Source organism: Mustela putorius, unplaced genomic scaffold (genome assembly GCF_011764305.1).
Source record: "Mustela putorius furo isolate JIRA1106 unplaced genomic scaffold, ASM1176430v1.1 tig00003898_pilon_pilon_pilon, whole genome shotgun sequence".
Taxonomy (NCBI): Eukaryota; Metazoa; Chordata; class Mammalia; order Carnivora; family Mustelidae; genus Mustela; species Mustela putorius.
Genome location: NW_025422047.1, coordinates 30420100 through 30440747, shown reverse-complemented (window position 1 = coordinate 30440747; position 20648 = coordinate 30420100). Strand labels below are relative to the sequence as shown.

The window sequence follows — 20648 nt, the reverse complement described above, 5'->3', positions numbered from 1 at the left end:
GGCGCATTAGGATAGCAGTAAAACTAGACGGAGGCCACGTGGCATCGGGCACAAGGAGATGGCTTTCATTTATTCACTGATATCACCCTGATTTTGGCAAAGCAGTTTCCTCAGCTTACCAAAACCTGAAAGCCAAGGGAATCCAATGTGGTATAATATGCTTAAGATTTCCTGCCTGGGATACAGGTGGGATAAACTGAACCCATGTCCCCATGCTCTTTTGCTTAATTTTCTCAAGGACTGGAGTGCATGCATGCAAGTTCATGGGGTGGAGAGAAGCAGGTGCTTCTTGAATGCATCATCTGTAGGCAGAAGTCTATCTTTTTTTCCCCTAGCCTGAACATTTGTGGGAGAAACCAAAGCAGCTTCTCAGAGCTGCCCAAATGTTGACAGACCAAGAATTACTGAAAATGTTGTGAATGTGCCCCGAAGGTCCCCTCCACCATAGCTCTGATCTTTTCCTATTCCTTTGAGTCTTGTGGGAGGAAAAGCAGAATTTCCACATAATTCCACACCAGATACTGCCAAAAGATAATAAAACATGTCAGCTATTAACCACGGGCTGCATATTTTATAACTGACACAGAAATGAGAAAGAATTAGAAAATATACCTAAGAAGATAATTCACCCAGATGATATTCTTCTCATTTGCGTTCTTGGCATTAATAGCTATGGTGGCACTAGACTGTATCCAAATATATCCTCCGTTCTTCTGCATCCAGCGGTAGTACTTCGTCACACACTGGCCCTTATTCAGCACTGGGGGCAAAAACAAAACAAAAACACAAGGCATTGCGTATTAAGACGGGGACCAAATGATTATCATCTCGGCAAAACGGCGAGCTTAGAAGGGGGAGGTCCCTTGCTAAGCCAGGGGTGCCCTTCTGTAAGCTTAATGTAGAATGCCATTAGCAGGACAAATAAAATCAACAATTCAGTGGAGCGAGGGTTACTAGCATTTGGAGCAAGACTTGATTCCGTTCTGGGCAATCATGGTGTGAAAGGAAGAATAAAAGGACTACGAATCTTGTTGGCTCCCAGAATACCTAATGTGGTGTGGATATTGTCAATGGGTTTGACGTCAGACGCTAACAAAGGAAAATCTGTATGTGATTTATTCATAGCTGCGAGGTAGATCTCTTTGAGATCCCGGATATTTGAATGGTTCCGAAGAAGCTTTACCCCCTGTCTTTGATCATTTCACCTCAGTGCAAGCAATACCAACCAGTGTCCCCATACATCTGCTCCTTTTGATCTTGCCGAGCAGAATTTATAGTCCGCCTATGAACGAAATTTACATTGGTCAGTCAGGGGAGATTCTGGTGAGACTTCACTGACTGTTGGAGCAGAAGAAATCCCCCAACCAAGTCAGAGAGAAACCCTGGCCTAAGGGAGGCACGGAATTGATTTGGCTAGAGCCAAATGGAGTGACAGCTCCACACAGCCTCTGAAATATGGCCCCAAATGAAGGAACAAGTAAAAACAATCAGTAATGTGAAACGGTGCCATTAAATACCCACTGAAGGAGAGCTTTAAAATGCAGATGTTAAAAATGATACTTTAACCAAAATCTTGCCAAGTTGAAATTGATTTGATTTGTATCTGGGTACTCCTGAGCTAGTAAAAGGGGAAAGTGCAGTAAATCATCCCCTGAAATAAAGTGCTATGGAAAGGAATGGTTTAAAAGGATGCCGGAAACGTTCAAAACCCGCTGTTACGACTTGGCTAGGGATCGCGGGGACTCCACACCCCCGGAAAGCGCGCCAGGCGCTTGGCCACTAGAGGGCAGTGTGCACTCGTCCACGTTGCCCACTTTTTGGCATGTCCTTGTCTCCGTCTGCTAAAATGAAAAACCTCTAACTGCTGTAATAAATTTGGCTAAATTAGCTGCTAAATGGTTATCTCAAGTAATATGTATTTGCATTAATCATCTTGCTCTAAACCAGAACAAGCCAGAGTCCTAAAGACGTAGTAAATTCATATTGTCCATTTAATTACGGCTAATAAGTGCTTCATATACAATAGTTTCATGAAGTACATTTTGATTTTTTTTTTGGGGGGGGTGTTGGATGGGTAAGGGGAAGTCACTTTGGAAAAGAGCCGTGTTTTAAGGCTGTGGAAGCTCATCCCGTCACGTCTGAGTCGCTCTTCGTGGCTCCAAAAGTGATCCAAGGTCCCCCTCCGCATCTTAGGTCCGGAAACCTAGAAGCTCCAGCGCTTGTCACCCCTTCTCCCTTCGCCCCACGACGCGCTCAACGCGTGGTTGTAAAATTTAATAATTATGCCTTCGCAGTTGCTTGAGAAAGATTTGCTTTGACGAGGGCTTCCCATAGTGGCCAGCTCTGTTCTGAGGCTGTTCAGTAGTTTGGGGTATTTTTAAGGCCCGGAACTGTCATCTTCTCTTGCTGCGAGGCTCCACAGGTAGCATTGTATTCTCCTTTTGTAGGCGATTGTAAGTTCTGCCATTCTGCATGCATGGCTTCCCAGGCTACAAAACTGCGTGGTGAAGCTGAGAGCGGCAAAGTACTCAGTCTGCCATACAGCTCTTCTGTCAAATCGTTGTTGCATGCAACAAGACGTGCTTTTATTCAAATCCTCTCAACCTGGTTAACTGTTAATAGAGGGAGGACTGCGGAGGAAATTCTGCCCACTGTGTTCACCCAGGGAAACGTAGAGCGTCTCCAGTGGTGGCTGGTGGAAGGTTCTGTCTGCTGTTGTCTCTGGACTGAGGGATAATTGCAAATATCTACGGTTTTTAACGAGGGCAAAGAGATGAAGAGGCCGCTCTTGGATGCTCACGTGAAGAAAACGCTGAGATGGCAGGTTAGCCAGATCGGCCCAGCCCGGCTGGGGATTCTGGACTGGACTCTGACTATATATAGGCAAAATTAAAAAAAAAAAATAATTACCCCCAGGTTACAGTGCATAGAAAGGGGAGAAGTAAGAAAGAAATTCTAAAGTTAAATTAGAATTGGCAGAATCAACATAAAAATCCACCCCCCTATTTCTTATAATACTTTCTCTGGCTTAAAAACAAGAAAGAAACAAAATCTCAATTCTGAAATGCATAGAGAGTAAAACATCTGGCTCCTTGGTGAGCTCCATGTATGTGCCATGAAAGGGGCTGCAAGACTGATGTGGTGTCGTCTCTTGGAGCTAAGGCGATATGGCTCTGTTTCCCGAGAATAAATACAGATTTATTAGGGCCCAATAATGCAGTCTTCCTCATCACGCAGGCCAAGATGATGGCCTCGCTAGCAAGGAGAGGCTAGGCTCTCTTTAGCAAAGACAGGAGTCTAACTGGGATAGGCAGGCTTGGTAGGTCTCTGTGTGAGGAAGTGGTTGTGGAAGGACTCTGAGGAAGGGGACCCCCTTGGGCTCCTTGGGGTGTCAGGCAGCTACTTGGGTGCCTTGACTTGCTGTGGAGAATGCCACAGAGCAGGTCTGGGAGCCCAGCGTGGTCCGCTGAAGAAAGCAAATTTCACCAGTTCCATTCATTTGCCCTGGCCCAGCGTGACAAACAACTCCTAAGAGGTGAAGGCACATTCTGGCCTAGACACAGATCTCCGCTCTTTTCTGAGGACTACTGTTTTCTGAACGTGACCTCCACGTGTCAGTGGGAAGCCAGACAGGGAGAGAGAAGGTGCCAAGTTAGCTCCCACTACAGCAGGAAACGGGGACCAAAATATTGCCCTCATTGTTTTTGTTTTCCAGAAGGTCCCATAAGAAGAAGTCACAATGGAATTTTGCTTCTTTTAACATGAACAAGGACTCATTTTTGCTTGGGGCTCCAGAATATAAATTTATGACTTTGGGATGAAGCTTCGTTCTTTAAAAAAAAAAAAAAAATCATACTGGCAAATCAGTTGGATCATTCCAGCTGCGCCAGAGGCAGGATCTGACAGCTTTTCCTGAACTCATGTGGTCCTAATCAGCTCAAGAAGAAAAGCCACCTTGGTGCCAGTTTGAAAGAGATTTTTAGTTTGTAATAAATTAGACAACTTGAAAAAAAACACAAAAACTTTTCCAATTCGCTTTAATCCAGTGGCTGTTGTTTTTATTTTTGCGTTTTAGATTTAGATAATGGAGTGAAATGAGAGAATGCCTGTGTCAGGCAATTTCCTAAAATCCCCTTTGTGGGGAAAATCCGAAAAAAGCACGTTGTAACTTACTTGATATGGAAGTCCTTAAAAAATAGCTAATTGTCCCTTGAAAAGAGATACACAGTCATCAAACCAAAGAGCTGCAGACCAAGTTCATAACAATGTGCTCAAACTATAAAGAGCAGAAGCAGAGAGAGAAAGAAATTTTATATGTGGGTCGTATTTTTAGCTTCATACCATGATACATCTGAGTACTTTCAACACATAATGTGGCATCTTCTCTTTGATTTATCTCAAAGTTTGCTATTTGGGGTCCCCAACTTGGTAGAAGAGCCTGTGTGCCCCTCACCGGATTCGCTGGTCACATCACAACCTCTCTAGAATTACATCATTGAGGTTGTACCATAGGAATTAATTTTCTTTAGGGCTCTCCCAACATTTTGATAGCCTTTACTGAGGTTATACAGGATAATTATGAAGGTACAGGATGGATGGACACGGGTTTCCCAGGTTCACATACAATCTCAAATGGTCCCAGGGGCCATGCTGAGCGCTTCTGCTAGCACGCGAGAACTTGTTTCTTTTACTCTGAAGTCTAGGGCATAACCAATTATTCTTGGCTGCTCCTGGTCTGAGGAGAACCTAGAAGCTGTCATCAGCACCACCCCACAAGCAAGCTAAAGGTGCTTTGAGTTACAGGCTGTGCTCTTTAGAGGACAGGGGTGACCCCACCTTTGTGAGGAGACTATGTTACAAAGAGACGTAAATCCTCCTGGCTGAAGTGTTCCAGTCCTGTTCATCTGACAATTTTTGGCTATTGGCATTAAAACCCCACCCACCCCCAATGGTGAAGGGAGTGACCAATAGAGCTCAATCAGAAGAAACCTTCAGGGAACTACCATTTTAGGACACGTGACCCGTTATGCCAAACACACTTTCCTCACAAAGGACCGAATGCTCTGTGCTATTGGATATCCTTAAAAAATATCACCGGGCCTCTCGGTTTGAGCTTAGCAGTAGGCATTCAAGAAATGTCCTGCCTGTAGAGGAGAACTTCTCTCCTCCCAAACCTGATGAACTCCGGCCGAGGCACACATCCATGGCTTTGCACGCAGCCACCAACAGAGGGACTTCAGTCTTCCTTGGGAAAACTTTGTCCCCAGGAATAGACCACTGACTGAAAGGACATAAAGGAAGCCTGTGTCTGTGGCAGGAACATAATTCTGTTAGTAAATCAAAACAAATCAGTACAAGTTTGCCTTCAGAAATATGGAGAAAAAAAGAGAACATGGTCTCTTCCTGTTGGGCTGTTCCACCAAATCAAAGCCAAAGATTCTAAATAGTGAGTTGCTTGTGTCTTAAAAAGAAGGAAGCAGTCTAATTCAGTTTGAAGAGGGGACGAAGAACACATATCAAAAGCGGCCTTTTAGCAAAGTGTCTCACAAAAGGACATTTTAGTGGTTTGCATATGCATTAAAAAGCGGCAATACTTGGCGTATTCAGGTAAGTATAGAATAAATAGGAAATGGTGAGATCATCGGAGATCGCACACTTCACATTCACACAGCTGAACAAAGAGCTTCATTATCGTCATGGCGATAGGAGGACGCATCTGCGGCGCCATTCACCCCTCCGTGAGGTACCTTCACCAGTGGCTGTGGAGAATGGAGAGGGGGTGTTTCTCTCAGGATCTCAAATATTATTTCGGGATTCACTAATGTGGAGTGCGTGCAAGTAACGGGTGTGTGTGTGTGTGTGCGCGCGAATCACACCTTCCTACTCAATACCACAGTTGGGTGCTTAGCTGTAGCCACTGGTTTCTTTCTACATTCACAAAACTGGCAGATGAAACATGAAAAAGAATACTGACTCTTTAATCTCTGCTTCTCCACCTAAGGCCCAAGGCAGGCTGACAGGGAACTTCATTCTGGAAACAGGACTTTTTTTTTTTTTTAATTCTGGATTACTTTTTCCTCTGCTTTTGAAAACTGTGGGCTATAGGGGAATGAACCTGACATAGACTTAAAACAGGAACAAGTTTCTTTATCTCAGAGTTAGAGTCCTTGATGCTTACAGGAAGGTCATTTTCAAAACCCACAGGAGAAACAGTATTAGAGGCAGAAACTGTGCATTAAATGCTTTATTTACTTGCAATAGAGACAGTTTTTCATTTAGAGCTGCTCATAGGATCAACCCAGGCTTTGATGCTGTGCAGACTTTCCTATAGATTTTGCAATTAGTGAGCTAGATGTCTTAAATAGCAGGCATCCACAAATTGGTTTTTAGTTTTTTTGTGAATCCATGTGCCGGGCAATATTTGGTGAAGTTTAATGATATTTGATACTTAATGTGAGTTACGAGCTTGAGGACAGAAGACTGTGGATGTTCTGTGAATAAGTATGCATCATCTATGGATTTTCCCCCTAATACACTAATGACAGGCCCTGCTCGAATCGCTATCCGTGTGATTTATAACCTTAGAAGAGGTTTTTTCCTATACCACTGCCAATTGATAGATTTTTATTAACTGTTAATATTGAATCATGCAGAAAAGTTTTCATTGATTTAGGACATGTCAATTTGTGAAGTTTAAAAAATAAATTCCTCTTTTCTTCATGATAACGTACTGAATTGGAGACCAAGCCTTTTAAACACCGATGGTATCTTGTTCTAGGACAGGAAAAAATCAGTGATGGTTGGCATGAGTGACATTTGAGATCTCAGATTTTTTTTTTTTTCAAGCTGTTTACAGTTCTGCTGGCGTTACTTTGTTGGTGGGAAATGGGGGTTAAGGATTTGCCATATAAAGGGAAGCAGTGAACTCTTCAGCAGGGAATTAAGAAAACTTGATGGCTAGGAGCAGAGGGAAATGGTGGATTTATTAACTCATTCAATAAATATTCTTTTGAGTGCCTACTTACTCCATGCCAGGCCCTGGAGGATCTCCAAGTATGTAAAGATTGGCTGTGAGCCTGTCCCACTATTAGTCTCAGTCATGTAATCCCATTCCCTTACCAGTGATTGGTTTACATTTGGAATATGGTGAAATAGGGGAGAGTTGAAACCTATGGGGAGGTCTCTCTTTTTGGGAACTGTTTTCATCCTGAAAACAGGACTTAACTCCATTTGCCTTTCTTTCTTTCTTTCTTTCTTTTTTTTTTTTTAAAGATTGTATTTTTTTTTTTAATTGATTTGACAGACAGATCACAAGTAAGCAGAGAGGCAGGCAGAGAGAGAGGAGGAAGCAGGCTCCCCGCTGAGCGGAGAGCCCAACTCGGGGCTCGGTCCCAGGACCCTGGGATCATGACTCGAGCGGAGCCGAAGGCAGAGGCTTTAACCCACTGAGCCACCCAGGCGCCCGCATTTGCCTTTCTATGGGAGACAGATACTTAACTACTTTCACTAAGACACTTACAACTGTGATCATTCCTAGGGAAAGCGGGTTGAGGATCTGAAAGTATGGGGGTCTGACCTGGCCTGGGTGAATTCTTCACCTCCTTTAAAAAATGAAGTATCAAGCAAGGTTAAGCTGGAACGTAGGGAGAACTAAGAAAAGATGAAAGGATGAGGTTGGATCTTTGTTTCAGATTTATTTTATGTCTCTCATGGACCCTGTGTTTCTGCATAAGGTCATTTTATGAGGGTCACTAAACATCTTTAACATGAAATATATACGTGGTGAGGCACATGTATCGAGAAACTAGTGTTGGCAAAAATCAAGAGTATTGAAAGGAGCTTAGACATGTGCCATTTGTGCCCCTGTTGTGCAGATTTTCAGAAATCCAAGGACTTTGTTGTGAAAATGTGTCAGATTCTCCCAGGTAGTAGCAGTCACTGTTGGGTGTCCACTGAATGGCTATTCCTTTTTTTTCCAGTTTTATTGAGAAATAATTGACAAAGGTCACTGTGTGTGTTAAACACACAGCACGATGGTTTGATTTCCATATATTATGAAACCATGACCACAAATGGGTTCAGTTAACCTTCATCTTCTCATGTAGGTAAAAAAAAGAAGGGAAAAGAACGATAAAGGAAGAAAATGTGCTCCTTGGGAGCCCTTGGGATTGACCCTCAACCACTTTCCTAGATCCTGTGGCAGTGTCAGGGGCAGTGCTCACGCTGGGGAGGAGGGAGGAGAAAGCAGCACTTCTTCCCTGATCAGGGACCTTTCCAAGTCCTGGGGGGAGAACCCTTGATTGTTTAAGTCAGTCACGGTCACTGCATCCAGTGTGTGGCTCAGGCTTGGACACTTGGTGAAATGCTGGACAATGGGACATGGTGTGGGGGGCCGGGGGAGCTCTCTCTCCTGGAGGGCCACGATGAATATTTCTTTAAAAAATGAGCACAGAATAGTGATGGACCCATTCCTGACTTGGGACATTGTCTTGTGAGGGACTGGTGATGGATAGTGCTACAGCTGTCTTTTGATCATGAGGAGAAACTGAAGACGAGTACAGAGGAAGTTGACGTCATTTTTTGCTTGTGTTTTCTGTCCCTTGGAACTGAAGGCATTCTAGTCAATGTGCCCCACCAAAAATTCTAGGAAGCCAGAGGGGATACAGAGTTCATAAAGAAGTTTAAATGACCTGATCCTTAATTAGTGCTAAATTTATGGAAAAACCATTGTATGCTAAACACATATACAAATTAAATCACTGTCCCTCATCTGTGTTAAACAAGGAAAAGTTGGAGGGTTTTTTTTTTTTTTTTTTTTTTGAGATAGGCAAGGTATCATTACATCAACATTTTAAGGAAAAGAGTTATAAAACTTCACCAGCATTTTGTTCTTAATCTTGTATAGAGTACAAAAAGTGATGGAACTGATTTTATTTTGCTTGATTTAGGTTAAAATGGATGTCTTAGAGGTATTTTTTTTCTGGTCATGCTTTATAAGAGCAATGAGGGGGTTAATTTCTCTGAAATATCAGGTATTCTTTTTTATGACCATAAAAGCGTCTACTAACTGAAATAGTAAGAAGGAAAAGCCCAGGGATCCACATTAGGGTTGTATTAGAAAATATCCGTCCCATCGAAGTTCTCGCTTACTTCCTGGGTAGAGAGGAAAGACGGTGTACTGCTGGATTCTGTGTCCGTTTATGTTATGTTCTTCTAAGCCTGGAATGTCCCTGACCCTGCACCTCTGCCCATCTCCTGCCACCCTGGCTTCCTGCCATCCTCTTTCAAGATGGGGTGTCTCTGAATTTCTTGTCCACCCCCCCCTTGTTGCCCCACTCCTCACCCCCACCCCAATCTCTGGGATATCTGTGTTTTATCCATCTCAATAGTCCTCATTTGATGCTACCTTTTCAAAATGGGCTATTTTCATGCTATCTTTTCTACCAGTACATAAGCTCCTGGAAGGTAGAGACCACACCTTAGTTATTGTTCAAACCTTACTGCAATACCACAGAGCTCTGTGTACAGTACGTACGCACAGATGTTGGATGAATTGGACAGGGAAAATGTTACTGTTTGTCTTCACACACGGAAAAAGTACGTGGAAAAATATTAACCTGGGGGAAAAAACTGAAAGACCTCCTTTTGTTTATGAGTTGATTGTTACTTCTATTTATACTCTAACAGCTTTCTCCACTGATGTTCAAAACCCTGCACTTTTGTAAAGAAGTCCATCTCTTTATCAAGTAATCACCTACTCAGTGAACACTGCCTCAGATACCCTCAGGGCCAGTTTGCTACTTGTATTTTACTGGTATTCACAACATTCAGATTACAGGAGGGGAATCTTAAGCCCCCTAAGATTGTTAGTCACTTTGTATTTATTTTTACTTAATGTACAAGAATGCCTTGGAAATGTCAGTTTAAGTCCGTCCTCAACCAGTAACCCGCATGGGAGTCTTCTAGGGAGCTTGTTAATTGCAGGTCTGGACTCAGTAAGCTGGGGTGGGCATTTCTATAATGCGGTGGCACAAGGACACTCAGCTGATAGGCCCTCGTTGGGCTCTGTTCTTATGTGCCTATCTTTAGCCTGGAAAAGCCAAAATCAGTATTTTCCCAAAAATGGAAAAACAAAAAGATGAAGATAATGCAGGTCATTCACTTCTGCATAAAACCCTGACTTTATTTTGTCTCCCTGTGACTCTCTTTTTTTGGCTGATGGACAGGCACATGATGCGGGCTGACCTTGGCTTCTGAAAACCGTCTGACATGGTAGCTGTGATGCGTATCTTCTTTCAGTGGCATTTTCACATTCATACAGAGGAAGAAGAGAAACTCATTTGCTTTGGGGAAAATGTCCAGCCAATGATCGGGTTGCAGCTAAATCCCTGAAGGCCCGGCCCCAAGAAAGCCCAAGTAAGATCCTAGAAAGAAGTACCCTAGGCTTTCTGCTCTTGGCCCACCCACCAAACTTTGTGCCTTCCTCTCTCCCCCCACCACAGCTTCCTTTCCCCTGTGCGGCGGCTGCCTCCCCAGATCAACAATTAAATTCCCCCTTTGTTTGCGTGGCAGATGACAAATGCACGGAGGACATCTTGTGTTTCCGAGGCAGGCAGGGCACTTACTTTGATTGATGCGCGGTTGTGGAAAAAAATGAGCTGGGAAGGAATTACAATGGAGGGCCTGCAGACGGGAAGGGGATATACTAATTAGTCCTGCATTAAGCAGTCGGCTTGCATTTGGCGATGAGATGCCTTTAGGAGGGAAGTGTAGGGGTTATTGATGCAAAACAGTGTGCAACGCGTTCTGCCAGGTAGCTGGGCATGACTTTTGTTAAGGAGGATAGAATTTTGTAATTAAGAAATAAAGACTGAGGCTAATGTTTATATATTTTTTAACATCCCCCAAATATATTGGGTGGGCCATGCCTTTTAATTCTACAAGATCTCACAGACAACCTGCAGGTCTTTCTGCCTTCTGAAATAACTCTCGCAGAGTTTCATTATCCTGGGTAATGTCCTAGGAAGGGAAAACTGCAACCACTTCTAGCATTTCTGGCTCCTTTTTCTTGGAAGTCCCATAGTGGCAGAGCCTTGAGCCTTGCTAGTGGAGCACAACCTTCTAGAGAGAAGGGAAGTCTCTCTTCGCCACTCTGTCGAGGTTTTAGAATCGTGCATTTGAGCTGGAAAGGTCCCCGGGGATATCTCAAGACAAGTTGAGCAACTTCTACAGACAAAAGTCTGGATGTTTCTCTGTTTGGTTTAGCATTTGTGGTCTGCCCTTCTATATGTGGGCTATCAGCAGAGTGGTAGACAGGTGCGCTGCTCTTGAATGATCGAGCTAAGAGGGGTGTCAGACTCAAGGGAGATCTGACTGGTCATCTGAGGTCAGTACCTCCTGAGTCCTGGAGGACTGGAGCCTGATAGGCCAAGATGCTCAAATAATTCCTTAGATGAGTAGTCGAGAATTCAAACCTCAAAATGTTGGTTGGGTCAGTTCGGACTGGAGAGTCAGTGACATTGGGTTCAATGACTCCAGTAGGGTGGCGTAAGAAAAAAAAAAAAAAGAAAAATCAGAGCTCTTTGGTCACCGTGTGAAAGAAGAGGTCCTACTACCCCATTGGTTTTAGAATCCCAGTATAATTTCACTCACCCACCATGTTGGTACAGATAATGCGATTCTTAGTGATTCTTTATGTTGAAAGCCAGTGAACTATCGGGCGTCTCATGTTAACTTAGTGGGAGAGTGAATGGTCCAAAGTTCTTGGTTCAACTGATGGAAGTTGTCAATTCCTGCTGCAGCTGATTCCCTTTTACTTTCCTTATTCTAGAGACAAGTTCATCTATGGATTTACAGATGCCTATGCTAGGAAAAAGATATAAGTGATAAAGATTGCATTTTGAGTTATCAAAGACTATAGAGTCTTTTAAACTTTTATCTGTAAACTGGAGCATAAGACAGATATCAAAATATCAGGAAATGTTATCAGCTGGCTAAAACCTGTCTTTCTTGCACAGAAACAGGAATTGTGCCAATAGCTCTAGGAAGAAAAGCTAAATAGTTAATGTGGTTTATTTTTGAACTTCCCTTTGTTTTAGAATTCTATCTTATTCTTCAGCTGATTCTATGTCACCATGACCTTCTCCTGCCAAGAAGGTACAGTCGAGGCATCCTTCGTTAACAGCCTACTGCTTTGGACAGGAGGATCCTGTGCTTTTTGCCTTTTCTTCTAGTGTTTACACAACCAAGACTTATTACATGCTCTGTCATTTTGTTTCTGGGCTGGCTTTGGTTTGAGAATTAGGTAAACATCAGACATTCCATCACACAATTTTAGACTCAATCTTACTTTATAATGATGTTAATGTTTATTGTACAAAGCGAGATGCATTTGTATATTTTAGCATTTTATTTCAGTCACAGAATGCAAAACCTGACATTGGCATCAGTTTGATTTGTGTGTGTGTGTGTGTGTGTGTGATTGAAGATATTAAGCACTACAAGAATGTTGAAATTTCAATCTGATTAGGATCAAAATTCTTCAGGATCAAAACACTCCTTTTCCTCCCCCTACAGTTTTACTAATTGTGTGCTACTTGACATTGTGGAGTTATTCCACAGCGTGATAGCTAAATATGTGAAGTGTATTTTACTGTGCAGAATTATCAGCTCATTTTATTTGTTTTTCATGTGTTTGAGGTTATTAAAAGAACTTAAAATTAGAAGTCGTGTGGATGAGTTGAAAGAGTGAACTCAATCATTGTTAGGAGGCTAAATCATAAAGCAATAGCCAGTATGTCAATATCAAGTAATGAAAAAAATCACAGAATTTAAAAGCATACCTTCTCTGTTTATTAGTTGGCACGATACCAGAAAAATTAGGTGACTAGCACAATAGTGAATGGCGGAATTGTTTATTTTCAGCACTCTCAAATTATTCTGGTTACTGAAAATGAGATAAAAGTAAATCGGAAAGAATGGCATCAAGCATATTTGTTGGAGACCTTTGCTTCATGGGAAGAAATGAACTGCCCTAGCTCACTGTTCCTGAGGAATTGTGTTTCTTCAAGCTGTAAATCAAATCCCAGAGAGATAGCATGACGTTTTCCAAATAATAACTGGGGATGACATAGTTCTTTTTTGTCAGCACTGGGTTTCTGAAGTTAGACCTCAATTAAGATTCCAAAATGAAAAAGCACCCTTCTCTCCCCACACACATGGTCCACGGCAGGGTCCCAAAGACAATATATTCATTTTTAAAGCCTGGATCTCTGGCATATGTTGGTCCAAAAATACACTTGGAGCTTCCTCCAAAGATCTCGAGTTTTTCTCCATCTTTTCTAAATTCCCAGCTACAAAGAACCTGATGTTTCTTTTCAGGAAACAGCATCATTTTTTTCCCCCAATTAATTGAAGAGCCATCTGCTTCTGCCATGCACAACACCCATTCATTCTTAGCAACAAGTGTGTTCCCTAAATCCCTGGTGTGCAATACCACGGCACGCATTCAGTGCTGGGAGTAGAACCTGCCGGAGAGCAGCCTCGCAGGCAGGCTTTTCCCAGAGATGTGATACATACAAAATCTGACACTGAACGTGGTCCCATGTCAGTTGCTAATGCAGGGTTAAAAAATGCTGCAAGACGCTCAAGCTTTGAGACTCTGCCTGACTGAATGTCTTGGCATTATGCTTTTGAAGATGGGAGTCTAAAAATGAGCAAAGGGCAGGAAAGACCTGAGACCACTCTCCTCAGCCATGGCAAGAAAAGGGAGAGGAAGTAAATATGAAGGCCACCTGGCTAGTGTCGCTAGAGGAAAACTTGACTGTCAAGGTATAGACTCTTACTGGTGGCACCTTGCATGTATTTAAAGTCAGAGTTCAGAACTGGGTTTAGAACCTTCTGAGAGGATGAGCTCGTCAGACCCTCATCTTTCGGAGGAAGAGACTACTGGTCGGTTATCAAAAGGACCTCTGGTTGGAAAAAGGGCAGCCTTTTCCTATGAGGTTCCGCAGACCAGTGCCTTGTGCCTTATGGGATTGTCAGAGCCCTTCCACACACAGTGGCAATAGCCCACTGAGTCTGGTGAGGGAAGGCTGCATGGGATGCTTTGTGGGAGTTTTGGCTTAGACCTGGCCAGAGCACGGTTGGTCCCTCTGTCTTTAAATGCCAAAGAAGTCATCTCGGAGGTCAGCTTGTGGGTCAGGAGCTGGGAATCAGACTTAAAGAGCTGAGATGAGTCTTTCTCTCTCTCTCTCTTGGGAGTGTTCCTCAGAATAACCCCCTTTCCAGAAATACAGTGAAAAGACACCACCTTTGAGAGCGGCTGTGGACACCCGATGTGCTCCGCCCCTGTGCCCCAGCTTCCCCCTTGCCCCAGTTTTGCGGTCCGTCAAGTAGGAATCGCTGTAGGCTCTGGTCTATTTGAACTTGCCTTCTCCCACATATATCTTCAAACAGAGACCACAAATTTCAGCGTGGAGCTCGCTCTCTAGAAAATGAAAGGGTCAAGGAAGCACTTAAGGCAGAGCTTCCCCCATCACTTCATGGGAGAGAGAGCACGAGAGACCACAAAACCTCGGGCAAGGACCCAAAGATCCAGCAATTTCTGCGGGCCTGAGTTCCAACTTCCAATCTAATTCCAACACCAGTTGAAGTGATTTACGTCTCACTTTTTCTCACTGCACACTGACCGTCATCTCAAATGTACACACGAGACATGAAGGGAGAAATCCGCCCTGAAACCAAGCAAGCATCCGAGAGACTTGACACGAGCCAGGCTGTTCCCATGCACAGGGGGTACTTACGGTCCAAGTGACTATGCCTGATGCCTTCGACGTCTTCAGCGTGGATGAAGTGGTAGCATCTCTTCCCTACGATGTCTACAGGGGTTAGATCCATATAATCACTAATCCTGCAGAGAGAAGAACACAGGCTGGGATTCAGTGGGGGCAGGGGGCGGGGCGGGCAGGAAGTCCAGAAATTGTTCAATGACTGAGAAACAAGTCCCCTTACAGTTTTCCTTATACTGGGGGTACCCATCAGGAGGTGGCACTTTGAGGGAAAACCTTTTCCGGACAGAGAAGATAATTTCTTCAACGGGTATCGGACTTTTTTGAAAATAGGAGATGTGCTCGATCCAGCAACTGCGTTTAAGTCATGAGACAGGTTTTTCTTTTCTTTTCCTTTTTTTTTTTTTTTTTTTTTTTTTTTTTTTGGCATCAGAATACGCATTTGGACAACATAATTCCATGAAATTATTGAGAATCAGTAACAATGCAAGATCCTCATTAGAGGCCAAGATAATTCAAGGTTACGTAATAAAATAAAAACATGTTATGTTGATACCAAATGATTAGAGACACCTTTCATTTAAACAGATTGGTCTTCTATTGGGTATTTCCATGAAAAAAGGGCTTCAACCGCTTCTTGGCACAAAGTCCAAATTGGCATTCAAGGGATATAATTTAAATGCTGAGACATACAGATGCCTGGGGGTATTATCTTTTTCAGTCTTAGTCATTTGGGAGCTCGGCTTTCACTCCTGGCCCTTTTAACTGGTACTTTGTGGTGGATTCCACACAGAAACTTTTAAACCATTGTAGCAGCTCTGCAGGCTTGTGCGAGGCAGTACGTGTGTGTAAGCCTGTGTCATTGATTGTCCAGACGTCAATGTCCTCGGGCAGGAGCACAGAAAAATAGAATGGCAATTGGAAAACAGGTTGGGGGAATCTGCCCGATTTACACAAAGACGTCAACATGCTTATTATCGTCCTCCCTGTCCAGGTACAGATTGGTTTGGGGCGGTCCAAAATAGAATATATCTTCTGTTTAATTTATTCTCCTTACCATCCCTGTGCTTTTTATCGTTGAGGGCTCACACTCGCTCTAAATAGGAGTGAGTCTTTAGAAATGACATGTTTCAGAAACCTGAGAGACCATGGTCGGAGAGCTCAGTCTTGACCCCTCCCTCAAGGCAGGGGAACTAAACCAAACTGAACCGAACCGAGCCCGAATAATGGGGAATATAATTAAAAGTTACTACCCAGGGAGTGGATTTCTCGACATCTAATGTTAAATATTAAGTAAGATTTTTGGCCAGACTAGAATTCTTGGTAAGCCAAGGTGAAAATGGGACAATATAAAGAGTTTTGTTAACGCCATGGTTTTCTGGTACAAAGCAGATTAGTTGGTGTTTTCCTAAAACCATTAGCTGCTTTCCAAGCACAGTTTACACCCCCTTTCTGCAAATGAGTGAAGAAGGATGTCATTAAAAGGCCCTCATTGGTGTTTCTGAAATTTGCCAGCTCCCCTGAAGGCATCTGATGTCGGCTTTGTCCGTGGCCCTCCTAGGGAATGCAGAGAAGAATGGTCTGCAGAGGCCAGGACAGGTCTTGTGTTTCTAGTTAGCAACTCCTTAGTTAAACAATAGGCCCTGGGAAAAAGCCAGTGATACTTTAGGGAAGACGTTCTTTAGTTTATGCTTTATTGGAATGAAATCCTTCAAAAATCTGACGTATTCCTATGTACAGAACCTGTTACTGTGGCAAGCATGACTAGCTCAGTGTCCAGAAACATCTTAATACTGGTGTAGAAATCCCCAGACCAGTCTGATGACCTATATGAGGAGCGGGATCCTGATGGCATCTTGTACTCTGAGCCTCAGTTTCCTTATCTGTAAAAATAACTTAGGAGGTTGGTGAGGGGATTGATGAATGAAATGAAATGAGCATAGCACAGTGCCTGGCACATGAGGCATGCTTTTTCCTCAGGTCAAGCAAGCAATTTCTTTTAACACGAGTCCTTTTTAAATAACTTCTATCCTCTTCAGCTGGGAAATAATGCTGTACTATATTGGCTAATAAGGGGTTGTGGAAAAAAGTTGTGTGTGTGTGTGTGTGTGTGTGTGTGTTTTCCTTTAAAGGGAAGAAAAAAAGCTTAAAGTGGGTCACAGAAAATGATCTCAATTATTGGAGTGGCACCAGAAGGCACTCAGGTCCATGGAGCAGAATTAATCAATCTGTGATCACAGGAATGAAAATGAAGTGAGGGTTTGGGGACAGGACAATCACCGGAAGCAGGTAAATAAGATGACGCTCTGGTTTTTGTAGGGAGTGACAGTAGTAAATGTAAATCAAGGGAGCCCAACCTACGTATTTGAAGAGGTAAAGCCATAGGTCATCAGACTTTCTATGTGCCTCCCTGCTTTGGTGCTCCCTCTCTAGCATTCTATCTTTTTCATCAGAGTAAACAGCTTTGTGGGCTAGAATTGTGTTCTTTAATGGTGGTTAGTCTGATGGCTTCCTTACCACTTAGTCTGACTTCTCTAGAAAAAAAGTGAAGGGGAATGCAGGAAGGCCCACATGTAGCTAACTGCCTGGTTTTTAAATCTGGCACATTTTGAGTTCAAATTGTGACCTTGGGCGTCTCACTTACCCTTTCTCTCTAAACTGAAATTGCTTAAGGGTGCCGAAGGCCATGGCAACACCCATCTAGATCACAGAACTGTCCTGAAGCTTAAAGCAGATGATGTATATAATGAGGTTTGCACATTGCCGAGCGTGTAGCTAAGTGTTTAGCAAACGCTATCTTTATTATCACTTGCTCACCGTAGCAAATCCTTTTGTCTGTCTTTCCTGATACTCTTTTGCCATTCCAGAATACCTTACACACAACCCAAGTATACAGTTAGTTTTCTAAAAATTTTAAGAACTGCCAACCAAACTTGAAAAAAATAGATTTAGGGTTACTTGTTAAATAAGAGTGATGGGTTCATGGTCTCTTCTACCCCATGGAATGTTTAATAGCTCTGGTGGGTGTCTCTTTCTCCTGATGGATTCTTTCCTCTGGATCCAATCTTGACTGGAAATGGTAGGCATATCAACTTGGGCTCAACATCCTCAGAGCTTCCCAGCATACCGAACGCAGACGCTGGCCGTATTCCTCTTGGCTAGGCCCTGCAGAGGTCAATTACCTGAGCTGCTTGACCATTTCGCTCTTTCATTTTGCCCCTGAGGGCACTATCAGGGCTCAGTGACCGTGTGTGACCATAATCTGTGCCACAATAGCACCCTCTCAAAACCGCCTCAGTGAGTCTGCCTGTGGCACCAGCGGACTGAATGATATCATGGAAGCTTCTTTCCCTCTTCTCCCCGTGCCCGCTGATTCTCTCTTCTTCAAATCGGTCTGATGATGGGCTGGTGACTTGTGGGTGAAAGGTCTGAGGGGGGCACTGTCCCATTTCCTTGTCCCTTGCTTTGTGCTTAATGGAAAAAGGGAACTTTTAAACCAGAGGTTAAAAAGTCCTTTTATCAAAGCTCGGTGTTAAGGAAGGACTGTCAAGTCCTTTATATGACGAGTCTCTCTCTCTCTCTTTTAAAAATTAAATTTATAAAAGCAAACTCCTCAGGATTACAACATTTTATTTAATAGTTTTGCAGATTTTTCATCCTTTTCCCTCTGGGGGGCCTCGAATTCTCGTTTTTTCCCCCTCCATGTGTTGTGGCCTGTACGTGTCCCTCCCACCACAAAACCCATACAGTGAAGCCTTTACACTCAGTGTGATAGTATGGGGGTGGGGGGCTTTGGGACGTAATTAGGTGAAGATGAGGTCATGGGAATGGAGCCCCCGTGATGGGATTAGTGTCCTCATAAGAGGAGGAAGGGACCAGAGCTCTCGCTCTCCCCAGTGTGAAGATCCAGCAAGAAGAGTGCTATCTGCAACCAGGAAGTGGGCTCTTGCTAGGAAACTAATTAGCTTGTACCTTGATCTTGGAACTCCCAGTCTCCAGAACTATGAGAAATAAATGTCTGTTGCTTGAGCCACCCAGTCTGTGGTAACGGGTTGCCCGGCAAGCAGCTAAGGCAATGTGCTGAAGGCTGTATGAACACTGGTCATCCTGAGGCTGGGCCCGTACAGGAGACAGGATGTACGCCTGACTGAGGCAGCAGGAGATACCTTTTATGGTATAGTTTTGCCAAGAACGTCTTAGCCCTGCTCTCTCCTTGGGTTCTCGGCCAAAATGGGTCTTAATTATAGCCTATGGATGTCTGGGTATCCCAATCCATTCCATTGTTGTCCCTAACGTAAATCAGGACAGCAATGTAAATTTTAAATAAAAAGCATGTTTGGTGTCAGTCCAAGCAGCCATTAAAAATAAGATCAGGATTTATAATGAGCCTCACTGGGAGAGTAAAATCCTTCAGACTGCCACAAACACCAGCCTTCACCAATGTGGAACATACAACAGAGGAAATGAGAACAAAAACAAAGTACCTATTTTCACAGTAAATGATATTGAGGTCCATATTTACTCGAGTGACGAACATATGGCAGTCAATTCTGACTTCATTGATCGTAGGGGGAGGCAGGGCATGAGCCACAACCACAAGACCCATGATTTGGCTGGGAACGGTCCTCCCGTGGGATAGGGACACCCTCAGTCGTAGCCGGCCTGTTATGTGAATCACCTGTAATAGAACATTAAGGACAGGACACAGTCAACTTTGCATCTGGGACGGAACAGTATTTCTTTTGAGAAATTGCAAAATTACATCTGGAACAACCAACATTAGTTTGTATCTTCCGTAATCATAAGGGCTGTTAATGTGCTCTCAATGTCCCTGAGGCAGGGACAAAAGAGAAATAATATTATAGGCTGAGCTTTACTCAAAGCAGAATTATTACTGTCCTATTGCTATTTTCAGGACTTTTTCTTGCCCTTCCCTCTCTCTCTCTTTTTTTACTTTTCTTTTCTCTTTCTTCTTCTTCTTCTTTTTTTTTTAAACATTGCAATGAAGTGTATAACCAGTTAAAATGACCAGAAAGTTGAGCAATCAGTTGCAAAAGGAAATGTTTGCAGTATCTGCCCTTGTTAATGGATGATGTCTGTGTGTCTCCATATCTGTACTGAGTGGATTACAGTGGCCATCTCCTTTCACATGTGTGGCCCAGAGCTTTCCTTCACTTGGCAGGGGAGCGGTGGGTGTTGATCATACAAAAGGCCAAGAGACTCCAGTGAATATAAGTCTTAGTGGCAATGACATGAATGGGATCTTCTGTGTCAGAAAGCACTGAGCTACCAGTACTACTGTGATTTATGGCACTGCCCTCTGGGGTTAAAGGTCAGAAGACTTTGGTCCATCATTCGTTCCTCAAGCTTGTTCTAAAGTAGGATCAGGAAACCTGCACCATTCTGGTGCCCGATTTTGGTTACCTGTGCAGAGACAGGTGTGAGAATGCTGGGCTGTCATTTTCAGCTTCTTAGACAAAGTATACCACAGATAGTCCAAGCCACCCAGAATCAAACAGAAGGGCTTCATCTTCCTCACACATTTGAAATGATATTTTTACAGATGCCCTTTGAAAAAGTCCCTTTGCTTATAAACTACACATAGAAGGCCAGCCATAATGTCAATTTTCTTAAGTGATGTTTTGAGGAAACAAAATCATGAAAGGGTGGAAAAGCATCAAGGATTGTGTGCTTTGGGAGGATGGAAGTCTTGTGTGTGTAGACGGGTCGGGGGAGGAGGGTGTTGGAGATGTGCACGCACGTATGTGCGCATGCGTACTCTAGCTGTGTTCCTAGGATCGTGCTACGGAGTGGGGCACCTGCCAAAACGAGGTTGTACATGTAGTGCCGGTGATTCAC

The 20648-nt window shown here is 43.4% G+C and overlaps 1 protein-coding gene across 3 annotated transcripts in view; it reads right to left on the bottom strand.

Moving 5' to 3' along the window:
* Positions 1 to 20648, bottom strand: part of NPAS3 (neuronal PAS domain protein 3) — an 847978-nt gene that overhangs the window by 6636 nt on the left and 820694 nt on the right. For all 3 annotated transcript variants that reach the window (XM_045067735.1, XM_045067737.1, XM_045067736.1), the window contains exons 7-9: positions 19274 to 19467; positions 14805 to 14911; positions 613 to 760 (exon numbers count right to left, since the gene is read on the bottom strand). In XM_045067735.1, coding sequence (XP_044923670.1) covers positions 613 to 760; positions 14805 to 14911; positions 19274 to 19467 — 449 coding nt within the window. The remainder of the gene's footprint in view (positions 1 to 612; positions 761 to 14804; positions 14912 to 19273; positions 19468 to 20648) is intronic.